Source organism: Jaculus jaculus, chromosome 5 (genome assembly GCF_020740685.1).
Source record: "Jaculus jaculus isolate mJacJac1 chromosome 5, mJacJac1.mat.Y.cur, whole genome shotgun sequence".
Taxonomy (NCBI): Eukaryota; Metazoa; Chordata; class Mammalia; order Rodentia; family Dipodidae; genus Jaculus; species Jaculus jaculus.
The window spans coordinates 173850099-173874176 of record NC_059106.1 but is presented as its reverse complement, the minus strand read 5'-3'; the positions used below and the strand labels follow the sequence as shown (position 1 = coordinate 173874176).

At 42.5% G+C, this 24078-nt stretch overlaps 1 protein-coding gene across 1 annotated transcript in view; it reads left to right on the top strand.

Annotated features, from left to right (window-relative positions):
* Nucleotides 1–24078, top strand: part of Babam2 (BRISC and BRCA1 A complex member 2) — a 442166-nt gene that overhangs the window by 396983 nt on the left and 21105 nt on the right. The window contains exon 11 of the mRNA XM_004669403.2: nucleotides 17699–17852. Coding sequence (XP_004669460.1) covers nucleotides 17699–17852 — 154 coding nt within the window. The remainder of the gene's footprint in view (nucleotides 1–17698; nucleotides 17853–24078) is intronic.

Sequence of the window (24078 nt, the reverse complement as noted above, 5' to 3'; positions counted from 1 at the left end):
TGTCTGGAGTTTGCTGTGGCTGGAGGCCCTGGTATGCCCATTCTTTCTCTCTCTCTCTTTCTCTCATCATAAATAAAATTTAAAAGAAAATTATAAAGTATTTATTAGAGGCTGGGTTGGGCATGGTGGTGCACACCTTGAATCTGGAGCAGAGGTAGGAGGATCACTGTGAGTTCAAGGCCAGCCTGGGATTACAGAGTGAGTTCCAAGTCATCCTGGGCTAGAGTGAGACTCTACCTCAAAAAAAAAAAAGTATTTATTAGAATGAAAATAAGCAAAACCCCATCATGTATAGCTCATGTTTGTTCTAAGAAGTGTTTCCAATTTGGGTTCTTGAAGAATCCAGTCATACTGTGGAAGCCCTATTGTAGAGGTGTCTATTTCACTTCTGCTTGGAGGGTACTGTGTGGCCAAAGGCCTGCTACAGTGAACTCAGTGCAGAACCCTCGTTTTCTCTGTGGCTGTGGAGGCAGTTGAGGCAGGTCACCCTCTCTCTACAGCACAAGCTTCTCCCTTGTCCAGGGGGAGGTAATAGCCAAGCCTGGGGTTTGAGTGTGTCCTCTGTTGTGATAAGAGAAGGAGCTTTCTGAATAAATCTCTTGTAAATAACACTACAGCTCACCTGGGCCTCACAAGCAGCCCTATCAAAAGGCACCTAAGAGGGAGTAAAGAGGTCTTCCCTAGCCCGTGTGGTTTACTCACGGGGTGCTCCCAGACTTAACTCTCACACCTTCTAATAACCCGATGGGCTACTTCCCAAGACTCTGGCAGCTGTAAGCATTCCAACAACAAATTCCAGGAGGGTAACCTAATAGCCCAGGGCTAGGAACTAGAGAAACTATAAACAGCAGGCTCTAGTCTCCTTGGTTAGGGCTGACACATCTCACTGGCCTACTATCAGAACTCACACTTATACTGTCATGACTGTATGACTTGCTATCAGAATTCATATTCATCATTTTGGCTTTGAGTCATCTAGAAATGGATAAAGAAATAAAAGTGAATTCTGCTTGGAAGTATTTATTGAAGAGCAAGCTCCCGCTTGTCTGGAAAGCAGAGCCACCATAGTGTGTGCTGAGGGCGTGTATGCCTTTCCAAGGACCGCACTGAGCAGGCCTGTGACTGAAAGTGGTCTGTTCCTTTACAGTTGATGTACGAGTTATCCAGCTCACTGGAGCTTGGAGCTTGCCTCAACATGACCCCTTTATGTTGACACAGCTTATTCTCTTTAATCCAAAACAGGTATGAGAATAATGAGACAGTCCAAAATCTCATTTTAGGCAGCAACCATGCCTTTATCTCAAATGAGCTCCTAATTAGAATTTCTATCAGAGAAGAGCATTAATTAATTTCTATTCCCGCACCTCATCCCCCCTCATTCTTATAGAAGAAATAATGGCCAAAAGAGCTAGGCAAAAATAACAAAACAATCCCAAAGCCTGAATGATTCATAAACCAAATAGGTAATCCTTAAATATGTGAAGATTGGTTATATTTTTTTCCTGAATAATAACACCACTCTCAAAAGAAGAGCTTCGCCTTACAGGAAGCACCTCCAAGTGTGGGGAGAATGAGCAGGGGAGAAACAGTCAGGCTGAGTGCCAGACTCCCATGATCAGATCACTTCTGCTCTGTTTCTGTGGTTTCTGGTCTATGGAAGCTTTTGCTGGAAGACCCAACTTAGCCTGCATTCTCCAGACCTGTGATTCCTTTTTAATTTACAAGATTATAGAAGCAAAAACAAAGAGTTCTTGTGGCTGTGAGAGATGGTTCAGTGGTTAAATATGCTTGCTTGAGAGCCTACAAGTTCAATCCTCCAGTATCCACGTAAAGTCAGGCACAAAGTGGCATGTTTGTCTCTATTCCTAGCTCTCACCGTGGGCAATAGGAGGCAGAGCCAGGAGAACCCCAAAGCCTGCTGACCAGCTAGACTGGCATACATGCAGCAGCAAAAACAGCAGGGAAGAGCTTGTCTCCAGCACAGTGGAAGGAGAGGACAAACACCCCAAGGTTGTCCTCATACCTTCCCGTGTATACAATGGCATGCACATGCCCAGACATACATCATACACATACATACAAACACATAACAACAATAATAATGAAAAAAAAGAAAGAGTTCTGAAGGGTTGCTGAATTTTCCACAAATAAATACTGGGACAAAAACTAAGTTGGGAGCTGGAAAGATTGCTCAGTGGTTAAAGGTGCATGCATATGGACCGGTGGGCCTGAGACTGGCCAATTTCAAATCTCCGCATCCCACGTAAAACAGCTGGGTGTGGCTACATTTGCCTGTAACCCCAATCCTGCAGGGGAGCAGAGACTCAGAGAATCTTTACAGCCCCTGCCAGCTCCAGAATCTAAACAAGACCAGGCAGGAGAACCATGGAGAGGAAGGCCCAACATTGCATCACTCCAGCCACCACAGACAAGGGACTCCTGCTGCAAGCGAGTATATGGGGCACTGCAAGAGCATACAGACACACACATACCACCTCTCTCTCTCTCTCTCTCTCACACACACACACACACACACACACACAAGAAAAATATTTAAAAAATAAAGTTGAAGGCTTAATTTGGAAAAACACATGGCTACCTTTGATCTTTTGGTTGTGTTTTCTGTCGGGTTGGAAAAATATATATACAGACCCAGGTTTATTTTTTTAATTACTTCTAGAGAAAAGTGAATAATAATAGGTATTACTTGTGAATACCCACTGGGTGCCAAGTATTCTACACATATATTCATTATAGCATGTAAACCACCCAAAGTCTTGCAAGGTAGGTATTATCCCATTCTAAAGATGAAGAAACCTAGACTCAGGGAGTTTAGTAAGTTGCCTAGGGTCACCCAGGTTGCAACTGGCAGAATAGGAATCAAGCCCAGATCTGTCACATTCCAAAGGCCATATTCTTTCCAGTTTTTACATTCCTGTACATTCCATCCTTTTTCATCCAGCACTTTCTACATACCAGTAAAAGCAGTAAAGGCATATGAGGCTTTATTTTCACCCCTCAGGATAGAGTTTTTCCAGGTTTATGGGTGGGAAAAGAGCCTCTGAGAGATCAGCTAATATGCTAACACTGCCTAACTGGAGTGGACTCGAGGCACCCTTCTCAGACACACTTCTTCACCAGAATGTTTAGCTGTAACTAGATAAGCTCTTCTAGTAACAGATCGTAACTTACTTTTTCATTTACACATTACGCTTTCCAGAGCATTCTCCATTCTGAAGGATTTATACTGCTCTGGGCTGATAATGTGTGACTCACCAGAATGAGTGCCATGGGAGATTTTCCCTAGAAGTATCCCAGGGTAACTCTTCATAGAAAAGTGTCCACACTTCTGTGTTCTGTTGAGAATACACCACAGTCTACATCTTTATCCAGAGCTCCTCCATCCTAGCCTTCTACCCTGTGACATGTAATTCATCTGCCCTGGCCCATTTCCCTGCATACTCCTCCTCCACTCTGACTGCATGCTCTTCCCTCGGCCTGCCTTTTCTTGCCTCTCCCTGCTTTCTCCCTGTAGCTACCTGGCCGAAACGTTTTCCAAGGCCCCGGTTCAAGCCAGCCCATCTGACCAGTCTCCCAGAAGCCCTAAGTGGCCATATCTCTGTCCCCACCCCTGGCAGGAACTCCACTGGTGTGTCTCTCTCACTGTGGCCTCCCATCCTCAGAAAGTGGAAGTCAGTCACATGCCAAGCTCCAAAGGGGAAGCCCCAGCCCCAGCCTTGGTCAGCGTGACTTCCCTCAAGCCAGCTTACGTAGGTGCTCAGGTAATATTTCTCAAACTGAATATATGATCTCTTCTGTAGAATATAAAAGTCACAACTAATTCCTTAAAAAAGAAGACTAGCCAGGCATGATGGCGCACGCCTTTAATCCCAGCATTTGGGACACAGAGGTAGGAAGATCTCCATGAGTTTGAGGCCACCCTGTGACTACATAGTAAATTCCAGGTCAGCCTGAGCTAGAATGAGACCCTACCTCAAAAAAGAAAGAAAAAAAAGACTAGATTAGCTTGGTGACTTTTGTTTTCTTCATGAAGTCACATTAGGCACCCTTCACTTTGGCATGATAGGACACTTACAGTTTTTATACCTAGCCAGTTCAGTATTTCAAAATGGCAGACCAATGTCAGCCCCTCTGCTTTAACCAGAAATACTGAATTTTTCCTTTTCTTCTAATCATCTGAATTTAGTACCTTGCCCAGGATTTTTTAAAATTAAAAACCTAGGGCTTTTTAGATACTTTGCCCAGCTTTTAGTGCCAAGGATTTTGCGTTTGAATAAAATTTAATTTATTTAAGTATTCTTTTAATCAAACTCTGCCCTAATTTAGCCATCTTTCTTTTCTAATACTCCCAAGCAAGGAATTTATTTATTGTGACTAAATTCTTTAAAAATAGAACTTAAAGTGCTATTTATGGCACTCTCTCTTGCTAGATTCCTTTCTGCTTCTTAAAAGAGCGTGCTTCATTCTTCCATGTGTGGTGTCCTCATCACTTCCTCACTGGCGTCTGTGCCAGTCAGTCTCTGCGTGTCTTGACCACTTTCTGTGTAGCTAGCCCTGCGTAGAGTCAGGAACACCGAGGAGCTATGTAGACAGAAGTTTCCAGGAAGAAGGTGGGGCTTGGACTGTGTCTCAGAGCTGGAAGTAAAAGGAATCAAAGAAATGAGGTGTCAGGACAGCAGAGAAGCCAGGGTACAGGTGGGGATGGTGTGCAGTGGGCATGGCCCCTAGGTGACACAGGCAGCTGGAGGTGTGGACCTCAGCACACAGCCAAGCTGTGACAAGTCGGGGGCCTTAGTTCTAGCTTGGGACCTGGACCAGAGTATATGCCCTCTGAATGAGTGATGGATGGAGCAAGGAGAAAGGGAAGCTCTCAGGTCAAGGAAGGATTCTCATGCTGGAGACCACTTGGTCCTGGTCTCAACCTTGCTGTTCTGCTTTTGTCCTCATGAGGGTCAGCGCTGAGGGAGCCCTGCCTGGGAACTCAGCTGGGAAGCATGCTGAGTTCTCAGAGGCGTCTCCTGACACTTGAGCCTTGAAGAGAGTGGATCCACATAAAACCTGAGGTCAAGGAGGCACTCAGCCTCCAGGGACAAGGGCAGTCTGGCTCTTCTTAAAGCCAGCATCTTCTTCCTTCAGCTTTGGCTCACCCTCTCTTTCCTGTCAACATGTACAAAAGGAAGGAGACAGGTGAGAAAGACAGAGCTTTTCTACACATTGAAGTTATATGATTGCCAGAGCAGATCAAACATAGAAAAATGTTACATCTACACAGTGCCGAACATTTTATCAACTTTCTTTCTATGGAACATTCCCCAGGCTCCATCAAGAATGAGCTCCATGCATGCCTTCCTAGATCTCCTGCACACACCTGACAAGGGCACCCTCATACTTCCTGTCCTCATGGACAAGGGCACCCCATGCTTCCTGTCCTCATGGGCAAGGGCACCCCATGCTTCCTGTCCTCATGGGCAAGGGCACCCCATGCTTCCTGTCCTCATGGGCAGGGGCACCCTCATGCTTCCTGTCCTCATGGGCAAGGGCACCCCATGCTTCCTGTCCTCATGGGCAGGGGCACCCTCATGCTTCCTGTCCTCATGGGCAAGGGCACCCCATGCTTCCTGTCCTCATGGGCAAGGGCACCCCATGCTTCCTGTCCTCATGGGCAAGGGCACCCCATGCTTCCTGTCCTCATGGGCAGGGGCACCCTCATGCTTCCTGTCCTCATGGGCAAGGGCACCCTCACGCTTCCTGTCCTCATGGGCAGGGGCACCCTCACGCTTCCTGTCCTCATGGGCAAGGACACCCTCATGCTTCCTGTCCTCATGGGCAGGGGCACCCTCACGCTTCCTGTCCTCATGGGCAAGGGCACCCTCACGCTTCCTGTCCTCATGGGCAGGGGCACCCTCACGCTTCCTGTCCTCATGGGCAAGGGCACCCTCACGCTTCCTGTCCTCATGGGCAAGGGCACCCTCACGCTTCCTGTCCTCATGGGCAAGGGCACCCTCACGCTTCCTGTCCTCATGGGCAAGGGCACCCTCACGCTTCCTGTCGTCATGGGCAGGGGCACCCTCACGCTTCCTGTCCTCATGGGCAAGGACACCCTCATGCTTCCTGTCCTCATGGACAAGGGCACCCTCATGCTTCCTGTGTTCTGCCATCTTTGGTTTGGTTTTATTTCCTGAAAAGCACTCAATTCTCCTGACCCTGTAAACTGTATAAATCATTCTTGCAGGCTGGGGAGACAGTTCAGTGGGTAACACACTTACCGTACTGGCATGAGAACCTGAGTTGAGATCCTCAGAACTCATGTAGGATGTTAGTTATAGTGTCCTGCACTTTTAATTGTAGGTGCTGGGGAGGTGAGGACAGACCCCTAGCCTTGTTGACTAGCTGGTCTGGCCGAATCAGTGAGTTCTAGGTTCAGTGGAGAGATCCTGTCTCAAAGAATAAGGTGGAGAGCAATTGAGGAAAACCCCCAACATCAACCTCTGACCTCCACCTGCACACCCATACATGTACATAAACACCCACACGGACACTCATGCACACCACACACAAAAGCATACTTGTATATTTTAATGACTAATAACCCCCCCCCCCAGGGTAAGGAACAGGAGTAGTACCAGTGTCTCAGAAGCCCTGTGGGCCTCTCCCAGAAGTAGCTACTCTCTGAACATTATCTGAACTGCTTCTTCATTTGCATAACAGCTGTCCTGCCTAGAATGAATCCATAAACAATGTATCATGTACCTAAACATAATAAGCAGTACATTATTTTTCTGTATTTTGAACTTTGTACAGAGGTAATCATACCAATAGTTTCCTACTGTTAGGACTATTAATGTCTATTAATGACTATTAAGCAGGTGCAGCTTAGTGGTGAAACATAGGTTAACCATGTGAAAAATTTGGGATTCAATCCCCAACACCAAGAAAAAAAAATGAATAAAAAAGAATGTCCTTGCTCTTTAAAGCTTCATAAAGAAATGATAGCTGTTTAAACTTGCATAAATGCATGGAGAGTACAGAAACAAATACGTGTGTTCCCACTCTACTTAAACCTTAATTTTTGGCTATTATTGTTATTGCTTCCGATTTTTTTTTAAAACATTTTTGTAAAATTTATTTATTGGAGAGCGACAGACACAGAGAGAAAGACAGATAGAGGGAGAGAGAGAGAGTGGGTACGCCAGGGCTTCCAGCCTCTGCAAACGAACTCCAGACGCGTGCGCCCCCTTGTGCATCTGGCTAACGTGGGACCTGGGGAACCGAGCCTCGAACCGGGGTCCTTAGGCTTCACGGGCAAGCGCTTAACTGCTAAGCCATCTCTCCAGCCCCCGATTTTTTTTAAAGAAATAGCACCACTAGTTTAGCTGAGGTGCCCTGGCCAGCCCCAGGTAACCCACCCCTCTCTCATTCCCCTTAATTCCTAAAGGTAACCACCATCCTTAGTTTGGTGTTTATCTTTGGCATTCATGTCTTTATAACTTCACTACATAGACTTCCATAAACAATATATAATAATGTATGCATTTTTAATTTTCTAAGTGTACCTTGAACTATTCATTGGTAACTGCTTTCACAGAACACTATGTCCCTGAGCGCGTTTGCATGCATGTTTGTGTATGAAACCCTACGCCACCCCTTTTGCTGCTGTCAGGATTCAACAGAAAGACTGTACCATAATATGCTTATCCATGCTCCTTTGATACACATGTAAGATACATCTAGTTTCTGATATAGCAAATGAGGCTTACAACAAGCCCTCACCTACTATCATCTCATGCACATGTGGTAGTTTCTTGGATGGAATCACTGAGTAGTGGAATATGTGAGTCGACTTTTACTGTACCAGAGGTTTAGCAGTTTACATTCTTAGTATCTGTGATGGGCACCCTGTTCTACAGCCTTGAACAACCCTTGAGTGTTGTCTGGGTTTTACATTTTTGGGAGTCTAATAGTTATGAAACAGAATTTCCTTTAGTTTTATTTTATATTTTTGTTTTTGAGGGAGGGTCTTAGGTAGACTATACTGGCCTCTATCTGGCTAAGTAGCTGAGGATGACCTTGAACATTCCTGCCGGTACCTACCAAATGCTGGGGTTGCAAGCAAATGTCACCGTACCTGGGCATTAAAGTTTTTATTTGCATTTCCTTTATATATTCCTTCTCTCTCATTTGGCAAACATGTATTGAGTGTCTTTCATGGGTCATATTTTATAACATAAAATAACTAATCCTCAGCCCTTGCTCTTAAGGAGTCTGCAGTCCTCTATAGTGATTTCTGTCTGGAGAGGCATGATAAAATATTTGAGGTCTGGGGTGTCTGTCAGGTTCCATGTTGATGTTGATGCTAATGTATAGTTGGGAACCTCCAATCTCTTGGGAGGAGAAATCTGGTAGATTTGCTGTGGGCTTATGTAAGTGGGCAGACAGGAGGACTTGGCTCTCCACTGGTCAACAACATAGCCAAATAGGAGTAGAACACCAGCTTCCAGCCAGGTCTGTTCAGGGGTGCAAAATAGCCATACCTTACTCTTCATACCTGACATGTATAGACTGAAGTGGACAAAAGAGAGGTGATGCTAGGACACAGTTGACCTTGGGAAAAGCATTGGCTAGACAGATGGAAGCAGAAGTAAAAGAGAGAAGGTCTACAGTCAGGGGTGACCTTAGGGTGGCACATCAGCTCACAACAGCACACAGGTTGGGGGGAGTGTAGGCTCCTAGGTAGGAGGCCCTTGTGAAATAGCAAGCTGTGTTTTTCTTAACCCTTGAGGCCATCATGTATAATGGCTTTTTAGCATGTTCCCTGCCATCAAGAAAAGACTAAATTAGTTTAAGTACGTTTATTGAGATGTGAAGATTCATACAAAGTTGAGAAACTTTTCCATCAAAATTATTAAAATTGAAGTACCTGAAAGTCTATAATTATGTGAAATTTCATATGTCATACAGTGTAAAGCCTAGATGAGAAAGGAAAAAATACAAGAAAAAAAAGGAGTAAGGAAAAGGAATGGACATTTATTTAGCACTTGTCTGACTTTTGTTCAGTCTTTTCAGTATACCCAGTGAGATAAGAATTATTATCCTCATTTTGCAAAAGAGAAAGTCAAGCTTCAAAGAAGTTTTTTGCTTATGATGTCATAATTAGTAAGTGATGGGGTCATTCTGATGTGACAGTAAGGGCATACATACAGTGTTGTCTCTTCCCAAATAGGATCTCTTGGTACATGCAGCAAAAACCAGGAAAGTGCACACTTCAGCTTGGTGATATTCACACTCAAGAGGCAGTCATTTTACATGATTAGATAAGACACAATTCAAGGGGGATTTTATTTTTTATTATTTCTTTAAAGCTTATAAAAGCAAAGTTTATTTTACAGTAAAGAAAGCAGAAAGAACACAGAGGAAAGGACTCCAGATCTGGGTATCCCAATAGTGGATATTTTAAACCAACTTGAACCAGTAAAGAGTAAAACCAGTGTAACAAAATCTAGTTAATACTCTCCCTTGTCACTGACTGGCAATGATAAGAGGCTTTTTTTTTTTTTTTGTTATTGTTTAAAGTAATAAGAATAGAGGAAGAGAAAAGAAGGGAGGAGGGTACTTAATAGGTTGATATTATATATATGTAATTACAATGATTGTAATGGGGAGGTAATATGATGGAGAATGGAATTTCAAATGGGAAAGTGTGGGGGTGGGGAGGGAGGGAATTACCATGGGATATATTTTATAATCATGGAAAATGTTAATAAAAATTTAAAAAGAAAAAAGAAATGAATTCTGCAAACAACTAAGGAAGTTTGGCATGTGACACAGGCGGCAACCGCAGACAACACCCTGACTGTAACCTGTGAGACCCAAAAGCAGAGAAGCCAGCTAAGTCACACCAGGTCTCTAACCTACAAAACCGAGACTGCAAATGTGTTTTGCTTTTAGCGGCAGTTTGAATTACAAATCTATTATGTAAAACAGGCAGGCCTTTAATCCCAGTGCTCAGGAGGCTGAGGTAGACAGATAGCGTAGGGCTACAGAACAAGTTCCAGGTCAGCCTGGACTACAGTGAGGCTCTACTTTGATAAATAAATAAATAAAACCCCACAAATCTACTAGGTAGCATAGGAAATTCATATTCTTTTCCCATCTACTATCTGTTTTGCTACATTTGAAATGAGTTTCTTAGAGACAACATATAATCTGTTTAGGTCACTTACAGTTAATGTAATTATTGATAAACTCATGTGTAGGTCTAGCTAGCATTTATTATTTGTTTCCTGGTTGCTTATTTTTTTAAGCAATTGGATGGTTTTTGTCTTTAGTTAGTATAATCTAGAATTAATTTTTCTCTTCTGCCTCCTTTTGGGTATCCACATTTTTCTTGATATTCCAATTAAATGGGTTTACTTTGGTGGGCTGGAGAGTTGGTTCAGAGGTTATGGCACTTGCCTGCAAGGCCTAAAGACCTGGGTTCAATTCCCCAATACCCACATTAAGCCAGATGCACAAGGTGGCACATACATCTGGAGTTCATTGCAGTGGCTGGAAGCCTTGGCATACCCCTTCTCTTTTGTCTGCCTCTCTTATCTCTCTCACTGCTTGCAAATAAATAAATAACTTTTGAAAGTTGAAAAAAAAAAGAATAGAGACAGTTTATTAAGAAAGAGAAAGGAAGCCTGACGTGGTGGCATACACCTTTAATCCCAGCTGTCAGGAGGCAGAGTAGGAGGATCGCCATGAGTTCAAGGCCACCCTGAGATGACATAGTGAATTCCAGGTCAGCCTGGGCCAGAGTAAGACCCTACCTCGGAAAAAAAAAAAAAAAGCAAGAACGAGAAAGGCAATTCCTGAGACTAGCATTGAGCTAGTAAGCTGGGAAAGGCATACAATCAAAAGCTCTACTTTTTAAATTTTCTTTAAGAGAAGTACTTTTGACCTGGAAAACTTGTACTTCTCATGGGTGAGTAGTACAGTTGTGTGGTGTTTGGTTCTTTGAGGGAGGGGCTAGAATCCACGTGGCTTGAAGTCAGGTGTGTGTTCAGTAAGGGGGAAACGGTAAATGCACAGCAGCCTGCCTTGGATGGGAGTAGCTTAGGAATGTGACGTTTATGCCCTGCTCTCAGAGCCAACTTCAGGGCTGAGGAGATGGCTCAGTGGTTAAAAGCATGCTTGCAAAGCCTGCTGATTCAGGCTTAATTGCCCAATACCCATGTAAAGCCAGACACATAAAGTGGCATATGTGTCTGGAGTTTGTTTGCACTGTCAAGAGGCCCTGGTACACTTATTCAGTCAATGTCTCTCTGTCTCTCTATATATATCCATATATATATTAAAAAAAAATAAGAGTCAACTTCAGCCAGACATGGTACATTCCTATAATCCCAACATTTGGGAGATGGATGCAAGAGAATTGTCACAAAATTAAAAAAAAATAGAATCCAAGCTGGGAGTGGTGGTGCATTTGGGAGGCAGAAGTAGGAAGATTTCTGTGATTTCAAGACCACCCTGAGACTACATAGTGAATTCCAGGTCAGCCTGGGCTAGAGCAGAACCCTACCTTGAAAAATCAAAAAAAAAAAAAAAAAAGTCTCATAATATCGCTTCAAGGAACTAGGGAGTCTGAGAAACCTGGGACTGGGAAGATGACCTTGACCACCAGTAAGTGGGTCCTTGAAGACCTTCCCTACTGACCAAGGACATGGGATGGGCAAAAAGGGATGTAAGTGTGTAAGATATGAAGACATGAAATAATGGTTTGTGAATAATGGTGGAACTATTTGATGATGCGACTCCCAAGGAAGCAATTATGGTTAACCCCTCATTTGTTTGGCATTTTCAAGGATTGAACTGTCCCACAAAACCAAATTTCCAGACAACTAAAACTTTCCTATTTATGTCTTGTGAATGTTTTTAGCCACTGATGGAAATATTCTGAGATAGATTATTCAGTTTTCCTCTCTGTTGAGCAGAAGTTGTGAGAAACAATGTTTCCTAAGATGTCTTTGACTATAAGTATGATTAAAAGGAGGCTGAAATAGTAAAGACTTGCGATCATTTCATAAAACAAGATGCCCAGAGCTGGACAGTTTCAGGATGATGAGCTCAGCAGCTCAGGGCTGCCAAGCTCACTCCTCACATCCAGGTATGGTGGTGCATGCCTTTAATCCCAGCACTTGGGCAGCAGAGGTAGAAGGATCGCCATGAATTCAAGGCAACCCTGAGACTACATAGTGAAGTCCAGGTCAACCTGGACTACAATGAAACACTACCTCGAAAAACAAAAAAATAAATTAAAAAATAATTAAGCATGGCTTGCCACAGCTCTAAGCCTCAGGACCTCACAGACAGGATTAAAAACTAGAATGAAATTGGGACTTCTCCCTGCATATGTCTTCAATCAGAGAGGAAAATATTTCTCAGAAGACCCCTTGTGGACTTCCTCTCAGGTCCCATCTGCTAGGGTGAGTCATATTCCCATGGCTTGGGTTAGGGATATGGCTCAGTGATAGAGTGGTTGACTAACATGTGTCAGGCCCTGGGTTCAATTCTTAGCATAACTAAAATGGTAAATAGATGATTGATTGATAGATAGATAGATAGATAGATAGATAGATAGATAGATAGATAGATGGGATGATACCCCATATCTTAGTTAATGGGAGCCTAAGAGAGTCAGTAAATGGGAGCCTAAGAGAGTCAGTATTCAAAACTTACAAACTGAATGGCAGGAGGGTCTCTGTCCATTAGAAAGAATAAAAATGGGTATTAGGTAGGCAACCAAGGGTGCTGCCTCCTTCACCAAACGACTGTTGTAATGGCTTCAGGAATATTTGCAATGTGTGGGAGCTTTCTTCTTCTTCTTCTTCTCCTCCTCCTCCTCCTCCTCCTCCTTATTCTCCTTCTTCTTCTTCTTTTTTCCTAGAATGAGCAAGAGAGAGAGAGAGAGAATTGGTGTGCCTGAGTGGGCCCAGGTTGGCTTTTTTTCGTTGTTTGTCAATTCTACTTTTATTATGCTCTCTCCTTTCCCCATGCCAGACTGCTATCTATCAGGACTTGCTGTTAAAGATCCCTGTTCTCATCTTACCATGGTTATGACAAGTTTTGTTGTTGTTTTTCTTCGGTAGAAGAAAAGTCACATAACCAAAATTGTTAGAACTATGCCTGAAATGTTCCAAGAATCAGCCAGGCCATCCTGTGTATCCAGTGCATCATGGGGCATTTCTGCTGGCTGTCCCAAGACCATTTTTCTGCCGCTGGGACATATGGAGAAGCAAGGGCTTCCTAGTGAGGCCTGCAACCTGAGACACTCCTTTCCTGGACCCTCCTGGGAGACATGATGCACATTTAGGAACAAGTAAAATGGGCTCCCAGAGATGGCAAACTACGGCCACCCACAGGCACCTGTGCCTCACTGTGGTTTAGAGATGGTGCTCTTTACAGTGCCACCCTTCTTCTCATGCCACAGGTTGCTGTGGCCTAGGAAACAGCTTTAGCTCTGGACTGTGACAGGAGAGCCCACCATGCAACAACTGCCTGGGTTGGAGCTTTCATCGTGCCTGCCACCAGGCCACCAGAGCCCTGTGGAAAGGACAGAGACATGCCCAATTTGTGCAGAGTAAGTGTTCGTTGTGCTTGTTTCAACAAGTTGTTGAAGAAAGAAGTGCTTCAGAAATTGTTCAAGACTACACGCCAGTGAGGACAGTCCCTTCTAAATTCAGGCACTGTACACCAAAAGGAGGAGACAGAAAGCAGTTGTCAAAATAATACTGACAAGTAGCTGAACCAAAAGGAATGTTTTTGTTGTGGGACTCAAGCCCAGGCCATTAAGTGCCAAGGAAGCAAGTAACTGAAGTGATGGGTTTGATGAGCCAAAGCTAGGAAGGAGCTCAAATCACTAAGAACCCACAGGTTCCTTCAGAGCAACTTAGCATGTTAAAGGCCTAGAGTAACTGTTTTCTATGCATCAGAAGATCATCAAACTGGGTTGGAGAGATTCCTTAGTGGTTAAGAAACTTGCCTGCAAAGCCTAAGGACCCAGGTTCGGCTCCCCAGAAGTCACATAAGTCAGAGGCACAAGGTGATGCAAGCGCACAAAGTCAGACATGCACATAAGGTGGCACTTCCATCTGGAGCTTGATTGCAGTGGCTAGAGGCCCTGTTATGCCCATTCTCTCTCTCTCTTTCATAAATAAATAAAATGAATATGATATTTTTTAAAAAATTTCTTTAAAAAAGAAAATCATCCAACTATAAGCAAAAGTTAGTGACAAAAACATTTGGGGGTAAGGAAAAGAAGCTTTTGTTTTTGATAACATCTGTCTTATTTGTACCATTCAAAAATTCTTATAAGAAAAATATAAAACATTTCTCAAATATTTTAGCTATTAGCTCATCAAATGTGCATAGAACATTTTTAAAGAAGGTACCCTCTTGTTAAGTATTGACTATTTTAGACAGGGTATAACTTAGTTAAGTGAGATAATTTATTGATTTAAAATTTTCTTTTCTGGGACATGAATTTGCATTCAGATTACTGACTTTATCTCTAGAGTACTGTGAACACCCTGTTCCCCTGGTTCCAGTTACCATATGCACAGAGAAAGCTCGTATTTCAACATCAACTTCAACTGCACCTTGTTAGACAAATCTCCATGGCAAAACAATCAAGTAACAAATGCTTTGGGAGGATCACAGTGCAGATCAGCATGCAGCTTTCTGGTGTCTTTTTAAAGAAATCACAGCATCTTACTTGCCTGGGGAAATAAACCTTTGGGACTGTTTCTGATGCTAAGGAGGCATTTGTGTCACAGAAGATGGCTCAGGAATAGAGTCCACTTATCATCAACTCAAAATACTAATACCAGCAATTCATTACTACAGAGCAAAATAATGAGAAAATAGAATGCATTCCCAGCCAGATGTAGTGATGCATTCCTGTAGCCCCAGCTACTCTAGAGACTGAGGTCGGAGAATGTCCGAACCCCAAGAGTTTGGGGCCATCCAAAGCAACATAACAAGAGTCAGTCCCTTTTAAAAACAGTTTTTAAGCTGGGCACAGTGGCACCCACCTTTAATTCCAGCACTTGGGAGCTGATGTAGGAGGATCACCATGAGTATGAGGCTAGCCAAGGCCTACAGAGTGAGTTCTCTCACTCTAGTAAAGGCTGACCTGGAATTCAGTATGTAGTCTCAGACTGGCCTCCAGCTCACAGTGATCCTCCTACCTCTGCCTCCCAAGTGCTAGGATTAAAGATGTGCCACACCACGCCCAGCTACATTGCTTTTGATACTAGTAATGACTAATTTAAGGTGATAAATCATTGCCATTTAATTCTGTGATTTAAAATTATTTATTTTTCTTGACCTAGCTAGTCTATTAAATGCTTTTCTGCTAATGCTTGCTTTGGGTGTTAACCTGAGTCTTATTTTCTATTTAGGAAGTTACATTATATATAATATAGCAATTACAGTTGAAAGCAAGTGAAATTATATGTGAATAGGTTGTTATTTTTTAATAAAATTAAGCAGAGAAAATTAGGTAATCAGAAAGGACATACAGGTTTAGAAATCAGTGTGTGTTCAAAGTGGCTGAAGACTGTCGGTCAAGCTTGGAACTATGAAGGAACCCAGAGGGATTTTCTGAAATGAGGCATTTATCATTTGATCTGTTCTATATTTTGCATTGTTTTATATACTATGAACTGTCTTCTTTGGCATAAATAGGCATGTGTTATGACACTGAGAAATGTGACTAAAGAGTGGACATTCAGAGTCTTGCCACTTTTCTTTGGTTGTGTGATTCATGTACAGAAACCCCCTGCACTGCTGAGTCACACACAGCCTCGGGGTCAAGTGCACTCAGAGGTCCCAGAAGCCCTACCCACTGGACAGATGTTTTGTTTCTTGGGATTTTTGTGTTGATGGTTTTTCTTTATAAAGTGATCCATAAACCTAACCCTTCCTTTAAGAAGTCATGTCACATGTTGAAAGAAGCTGGTCCAGGCTCACTGTCACCCACCCTGACGTGTGCTAAATCTATTAGCATGCATCCCTTTGCATCTGCCAAAAAGTTGATCCTTGTGCCATCTTCACAGAGGAGGCTCTGGCTTACCAAATGCTAATTATGGCAAAGTGAGCAGGTCAGAAGCAGGTTAGACCAGTATTCTGTGGAACAGAAGGAGGCAGTGTCACACAGTAGGAGCTGAGGATTTGAATCATGGGTCTAGATCTGACTCCTGCCCCTGCCTACCTACAACACAAGCAAGTGAAAACACCCTTCACAGAGTCAAGTTTGTTCACTGGTTAAATGCTCATGATCAAAATAATATCTCCTTCATGAAGTTTTAAGTAACAATTTAGAATATGTAAAAATATTCTTGTCATGCTAGAAAATTCTATACATTTTTTGTTGTATTTGATAAATTGCCCATTCTTTGTCCTAGAAATGAATAACAAACGTATATTTTATACCTCAAAAAATGTACTATTGAAACATTCTGTTTCTAATGATAGTTACCTCAAATAAAACTTAACAAATGCTTTGATTTTCTTTTTTTTTTTTTTCCAGGTAGGGTCTCACTTCAGCCCAGGCTGACCTGGAACTTACTCTGTAGTTCAAACTCAAACTCAAAACTCACAGAAATCCTCCTACCTCTTCCTCTTGAATGCTGGGATTAAAGGTGTGCTCCTCCACACCCGACTGCTTTCATTTTTTCAGACGTTGACTTTAAAAACCCTGAAATGCCAGGTGTGGTGGCACACACTTTTAATTCCAGCACTCGGGAGGCAGAAGTAAGAGAATCCCCATGAGTTTGAGGCCACCCTGAAACTACATAGTGAATTCCAGGTCAGCCTGGACTAGAGTGAAACCCTACCTCGAAAAACCAAACCAAAACAAAACAAAACAAAAACCACCCTGAAATGAAAAGATAAAGCACATGACACATGCTAGCAACAAGGATGAGACTCAGACGCACTGCACCAGCAGGCAACAGTGCTCAGACTTGTCCCATTAAGGAGCCCCCTCTGATTTAGGAGATATAAATATATGTGGTAACATATGTGGAAAAAATGGAAACTGCTGAGTATCAAAATTCACTGCTTGATTGGAAGCAGAATGATAACTTTAGATTTTTTTCTGGCAGTTTAATTGTCATATCCTATAAAGTAGAAAGACTATCAACTGCCCTGTTTGCCCTTTTCCAAGTCCATTCTTGAATTCCAGCCTCTGTCTTGTCCCCCCATCAAATTATACATGAAAAAGACACTGCTCAAACCTTTAGGAGTTTGTGGTATAGTAGAAACCTAAGATAGTTACACAGCCATCTTTTAATGGACAAGGTCATGGTCAGGAGCTCAGATGATGTGGGGCACTGTCATGCTTCTACCCAAGCTTCTGTACCCATCCGTGGTGACCTCTCAGCATGTATACAGCATGACTCCATGTGCTAATGCATGACTCGTGTGTGATTCGCCTCTCTAGCAAGATGCTCAACTCCTTGAAGATGGGAAAGATACATTATAGTTACTAGTCCCTCGCTCCATGCCTTTCATCTAAGCCTCAAGCAGTATTTGTGGTTCCAAGAGTGTTATACCCAACATTCTGAGTTAGCCAAAATTGCATCTTAAGGTGTGTTTAGCTCTAATATTGTTTTCTTGTCTTCTGCCTTTCCAGTTGACCTGCCTCTATTTTTTCCTCGAGATCAGCCAACGCTCACATTTCAGTCTGTCTATCACTTCACCAACAGTGGACAACTATACTCCCAGGCCCAGAAAAATTACCCATATAGCCCCCGATGGGATGGAAATGAAATGGCCAAGAGAGCAAAGTAAGTGGACCCCTTTTATTTCCTACAGAGAGGAGGGATTATGTGTCCAATCCATGGTTCAGTAAGACACTGCCAACCAGCAGAAGCCTGCCCTGTGCTTGTTCTGTAAAGAGTTTTACTGAAACACAGCACCTCCCACTTGTTTACTTATCATCTGTGGCTGTTTTCATGCATAATACAATGACAGTAAGAAGTTGCAAGTGAGACCAGCAAAAGTCAGAATTATTTCTCATTTAGCCCTTTACAGTCAGGCCTCCTGATCTGCTCACCAAAATGTGTCCCTTGTCCTCCTATTTCTGTTGACCTGTAGTGACCATGTTTGTTTCTCTTTAACAGATTGATAAATTTCTTAGAAATGTACCTCTACTTAGATTATAGGAGTTTTAAATAGAAAGTGGAGACCACTGTCATATAAGGAGACTGTCAGTGATGAAAATTTTGGAAACTACTTGCATATTTTGAATGGTAAACAAAGAGAATGGTCATTTTGGGCTCATTAGCTACCTTTTCATATGAAACTTCATATTTCTGAGTAATAAACTGTGTTGAATTTCTGTAGTCAGCTCCATAGCCATTGCCCAAGTAGGGCCTGTGTGCTTCTTGGTTGAATAAGCAGGTACACCGATTGCTGGCTCTGCTGTTGTCACTGTGAAAGTTGTGCTTTAATGGAGGTTAAGTCAGCTGGCATTCATAGGGAAGGGGGCAGGTGGTGCTCACACACCTCTCAGTGTTGACTGCTCTCTCTCCAGGCATAAGGAACAGACAAACATAGAAATAGGCTGAGTGCTTTTTGTGGGAAAACTTTCTGGAACACCAGTCTCTGTGAGCAGAGACTCCTAGAATGGAGCAGCAGTGGACTGAAATGGTAATTCCCACAAGTCAGTCGTAGGTTCATGTGGAGTTATGGCTTTACCACTCTGAACCACCCTGTGCACACCTGTGCTCCCACTGCAGGCAGAGCCAATTCGAATAGCTGTACGAATGACTCTTAACCTTCCTGTTCATTTGCTCATCCAGTATTTATTAAACATCTACCATGTTTCAGGCACTGTGTGTCATGCTGGGGATGTCATGATAAACAAATTGGAACCTGTCCATGGCCTCACAGAATTTATACTTCAGCAAGGCAGATAGATCATATCAAATTTCTACCAGTTTTAAAGTACCTAATAACAAAGCCTACCCCTTCCAAGCCTAGAGAGTTCCTGATTAGAAGGACTTCTTGTTCTTGCCTCTTTCTTGCTGACACTCCTCCTTCTTCCCGGTGGGGGAAAGGAGGACGGCAAGCATCTCCCATCATCTCTGTAGTTCAAGACCTTCATGCATAGCAGGCTCAGGACTACAACAGAGTGGCTTTCTCTAGAATCCAGATCACATAAAACTCATGTATGATCCTGGCGTTATCTGAAACATGAATGTGCCCTTTGTCCCTGTATTTTTCCTTTTTATTCATGACACCCAAGTCTGAAGTTCTATTTAAGGAAAAAAACAAACATACACACACACACACACACACACACACACACACACAAAAGTAACAACTACTAAGATAGATATATGTGTGTTGAAATACAGTTTTAAAAAAACATAAAGTAAGGTTTCTGTTTGAAGTGTTTCAGTTGTTTAGTTTTCTGGGCTTTCCCTGTGTATGCATAGGGCCTGCCCTTGAAGATGGGCTGTTATTTGTGGTATGTGCTGTGGAGTCTGAACCAGACATGTCTTTGTGGTTTCCATGGCAAAGCTATCTTGCTGTACGTGTGTGTATTTCTTAAGTAGGCATTTTGGCATGTATGAATTGAGTCTTTAAGAAGCTGCAGACCACAAGCCTGTGATTTCAGTGTAGAAATATCATGAGTGAAGCCTATTTATCTTAACAGATTGGTTCAGAGTTTCAAGAGACATTTGCTTTATGTTAACACCAGTCTAAAGAAAACATCTGAAGTAATGTTAAAAAAGTCTGCCTTTTACTGTAATAGAGATGATCCATTTTAGATGTAATAAAAGAGACAGCCAGCATCTTATGCTAACAAGAAGAATGGTTTAAGGGCTCCATTCTTTAATTGAACTGAAAAAATACATGGGGCTGTGTCAAAGGCCAGATAGTGGAGAAGTACATGTGACCAAGAACTATTCCATGACCAAGAACTGGAGACCTGTAGAGGGACAAGGAGGGAAAGGATGTCAGTGAAGCATTCTTACACACCCTGTTTCGGTGTCCCAGGAAAATACTGTGTGTAAACAGCTGTAATTCACTTGGGAAGCGCTGCCCATGACATAAACACTCTCACAGTTGAGAACCACCCCAGAGCCCTTTGAGTGGAATCAGCTGTCTTTCCCTCCTGTGGGAGCACAGTTCTAAACGTGCTTTAGGGAAGGACACTTTCCTGACCAGGGCTTTTTCCTGCATAATGCTACCTGCTCATCTCTGTTGAACAGATTTTGTCTTTAACAAGTAAAAAGCCCTGAACTGGGTAGGCCCAGGTTTTGGGGTCATGCATGCCCCAGTTCCTATGACAAAGGTTAATCCTATAAGCTCTATTGCCTTGGGCAGAGTGCATAACCTCTCTGAACTTCATCTTGTAAAACAGGGTTGTGCTCTCCACTGCTGGGTAGACTTCCTCCAAAGGGTTACTGAGTGAGTTAACCTGGGGAAGGTGGAGGTTTACCTCTTCTGCGTCCCTCAGTGCCTGTCTGCCCTGCCGCTGCTCCTCCCCCACCCTCCCTCTGCCCTCTCAGACCTGCTCAGACCATAGCCTTCTTGCTTGTGGCTTTCTCACTGTGCTCTCAACTCCCAGCCTTTCTCCTTCCCTTCCCATTCCTGTTTGGCTGTGATCACATATTGCTCTGTCTGTTCATCTGTTTGTTTGAAGCAGGGTCTTACTGTAGCCCAGGCTGATCTGGAATTCATTCTGAAACCCAGGCTGCCTCCTGCTCACAGCCGTCTTCCTGCCTCAGCCCTCCTGAGTGCTGGGATTAAGGGAATACACCACTAGCTCAGCTTGAACTTCTTTTGTATCACTTTTGTCTGCCCCCATCTTTCTATATGTCTGTTGCCTTAACCAAATGGTGAATTCTTTGAAGGCAAAGACATTCCCTCTATATTTTTTGTATTGAAGTGTAATTTATTTCTAATTTATGATATAATGAATAGATTTTTATGTATAGACATTATCCAACTTATATTGGCCCAAATTAAAATTTTTCAACTCTATGAAAGTATAAAAGCAATAAATCATTCAGTGGAAACTATACTTCAGGGGTTGGAGAGATAGATCAGAGGTCAGAGGCTCTTGCTTGCAAAACCTGAATTCCCGTTTGACTCCCTAGTATCTATGTGAAGCCAGAAGCACAAAGTGGCACATACACCTGGAGTCCATTTGCATGGCTAGAGGCCCTGGCACACCCATACTGTGTATTTTGTCTGCCTTTTTCTCTCAGCCTCTCTCCCAAATAAATAAATAAACATATTTTTAAATCCCTCTTTAACAAACATTTTGAGTCTTGTTATGGGCTGAGAACGTTCAGTACAGCACTGACGAGACGGGGGTAGAGCAGCAGGCTGCAGCTCCTAGAGTCACCAAGCCGTGACGACGCTCTGTAGGCTAGGCGTACAAACATAGTCTTACTTGAGAAAGTTTTAATGTACAGTGGGTTTATCAGGATATAACCCATCATAAATAGGAGAGCATTTCTTGTTTATGTTGATTAAATACACACATAATCAGAATTTTTGTCTTCTGATACATTGTTCTTTCTGTCGTTGTGCAATGGCTCCTTCACTTGAAGTCTGCTTTCATAGGAGGATTGCTACACCAGTCTTCTTCTACATATTTTTGCATGGTGTGTCTTTATCACTTTTTATTTCATCTTATTTGGATCTTTATATATCATACATTTTTAAAATATTTATTTATTTATAAGAAAGAATGAGCATGCAAGGGCCTCTAGCCACTGCAAATGAACTCCAGATACATGTGTCACCATGTGCATCTGGCTAACGTGGGTTCTAGGGAATTGAATCTGGGTCCTTAGGCTTTACAGGCAAGCACCTTAACCACAAAGCCATCTCTCCAACCCTGTCACAGATTTTTAAAAAATAATCTAGTCTGATAATCTGTGTCCTTTAACAAAGGTATTTGATTTATTTATATGTAATATAATTTAAAAACTCATTAATTTTAAGTTCTACATCTTGCTATTTAATTTTTTAATTTCCTCTTTCTCCCTTTTATTCTTCTCTTCCTATATTCTTTTGATTGATTCAAGTGTTTTAGTGTATCATTGTGTCCTTTATAGCTGTATATCTTCATATGATATTTTGGTTACTTACATTGAAATACACATCTTTTTTATTTTTTTTTAATTTTTATTAGCATTTTCCATGATTATAAAAAATCCCCCCACACTTTCTCCTTTGAAATTCCATTCTCCATCATATTACCTCCCCATCACAGTCATTGTACTTACATATATACAATGTCAACCTGAAATACACATCTTTACACAGTCTGTCATTAATTCATATTTAATACTTCCAATATAACATAAAAATCTAAACTTATGACAGTATAGCACATTTTACACCTTCAATTAGCCTTTTTGTTACCATATCCATATGTTTTAGTTTTATATATAAATTCCACAATAAATTGCTATTACTTTAGCTTTTAACACTCAATTGCCTTTAAAAAAAATTTTTTAAAGAAGGGGAAAACTGACTTATATCTTAAGCTGTAGTTATCAATAAAGGTAGTAGGAAATCAATACACTTCCAAAGAAATTTTATTTTTAAGTTTTTTCCTCAAAACAAACCATCAGAGACACCATAACCAATGTATAAGCCAAGAACATTGAGACTTCCAGTCATCAAGCAAAGAAATCAGGGCTGGAGGGATGGCATATCGCTTAAAGCACCTGCCTATAAAGCCTGGTGGCCCAGGTGTGATCTTGAGTACCTACATCAAGTCAAATGAACAAAGAGGTCCATGCATTTGGAGTCCATATACAGTGGCAAGAGGGGTTGGCATGCTCATACAACATTCTCTTTCTCTTTCTCTCAAATAATTAGAAAAGGGGCTGGGAAGATGGCTTAGTAGTTAAGGCACTTGCCTATGAAGCCTAAGGACCCAGGGTTGATTCCCCAGGACCCACATAAGCCAGATGCACAAGGTGACACGTGCGCCTGGAGTTCTCTTGCAGTGGCTAGAGGCCCTGGCACCCATTCTTCTTCTCTTTTCTGCCTCATTCTCTCTCTTTCTCTCAAATAAATAGATAGGAAAAATTTTTTAAAGATACCTGCATGGCATCCCATCTACTTTCCCTATGGGCTTCACAATTACAGTGCACCCTCATGTACTTTCACAGTCCCTCGCGCAGCCCTGCAGAAATTCTTACTACCCTTCATGCAGGTACAGAGAAAAAGCTGGGGCTAGGAGGCACTGACTTTCATGCTCGCCCCTTGCTGCCCATCCACAGCCAAACAGACACAGTCCCCACCCTCCACCATTCACCTGAGGCCCCTTCCTCAGGGACTGGCACTTGAATAACATGTCTGAGGAGAGGAAATACCTGTGGCAATTTCAAGCACAGGTCCTGAAGTCATGGAAGCTGGGTTTCAACCTGTCTGTGTCATTCACTAGCCAAATGACTTTGGAAAATTCCTCCTCCTCTCATAACTAGAGGCTGCCTTCGTTCCCTGCCATGTGACGCTCCATCCAAGGCAGTGGTGGAACTTAAATCCCGCTCTTGTTTCCAGGGTCTGGCTTCTGGGGCTCTGACCTCTACACCCAGACTTAAAAGGTTCATTTGATTAGGTCAGTTAATCTCCATTTCTCAGAGTCGTCTGTGCCATAGAAAAAAACCTCATTACCAGAGTGGCATCCAGCATGTTCACAATCTTGCAGTGTTACAGTGAGCAGAGAGTCTACGAATGCTGCCTTCTGTGCAGTGTGATGTAGGAGAATTGGCTGACTGGTCTGGCATGAATGTGGTAAGCATGCAAGTCAATGGTAACTTTCAGCTTCCTTCCTTGGAGAACAAAGGAGACTTTTAATGAAAAGATACTAGCATTAAGAGTGATACATGCTCCAGGAAGTAGGCCTGAGATCCTAAAGTTCTAGGCTGTTGCTCCCTTGGGTTTTATCTTCTTGATAACAACACCACCAATTGAAAAGTGAAAAAACTTTGCCTTTTAGTTGCTTAATCTATGTAAAACTATCATGTTCAA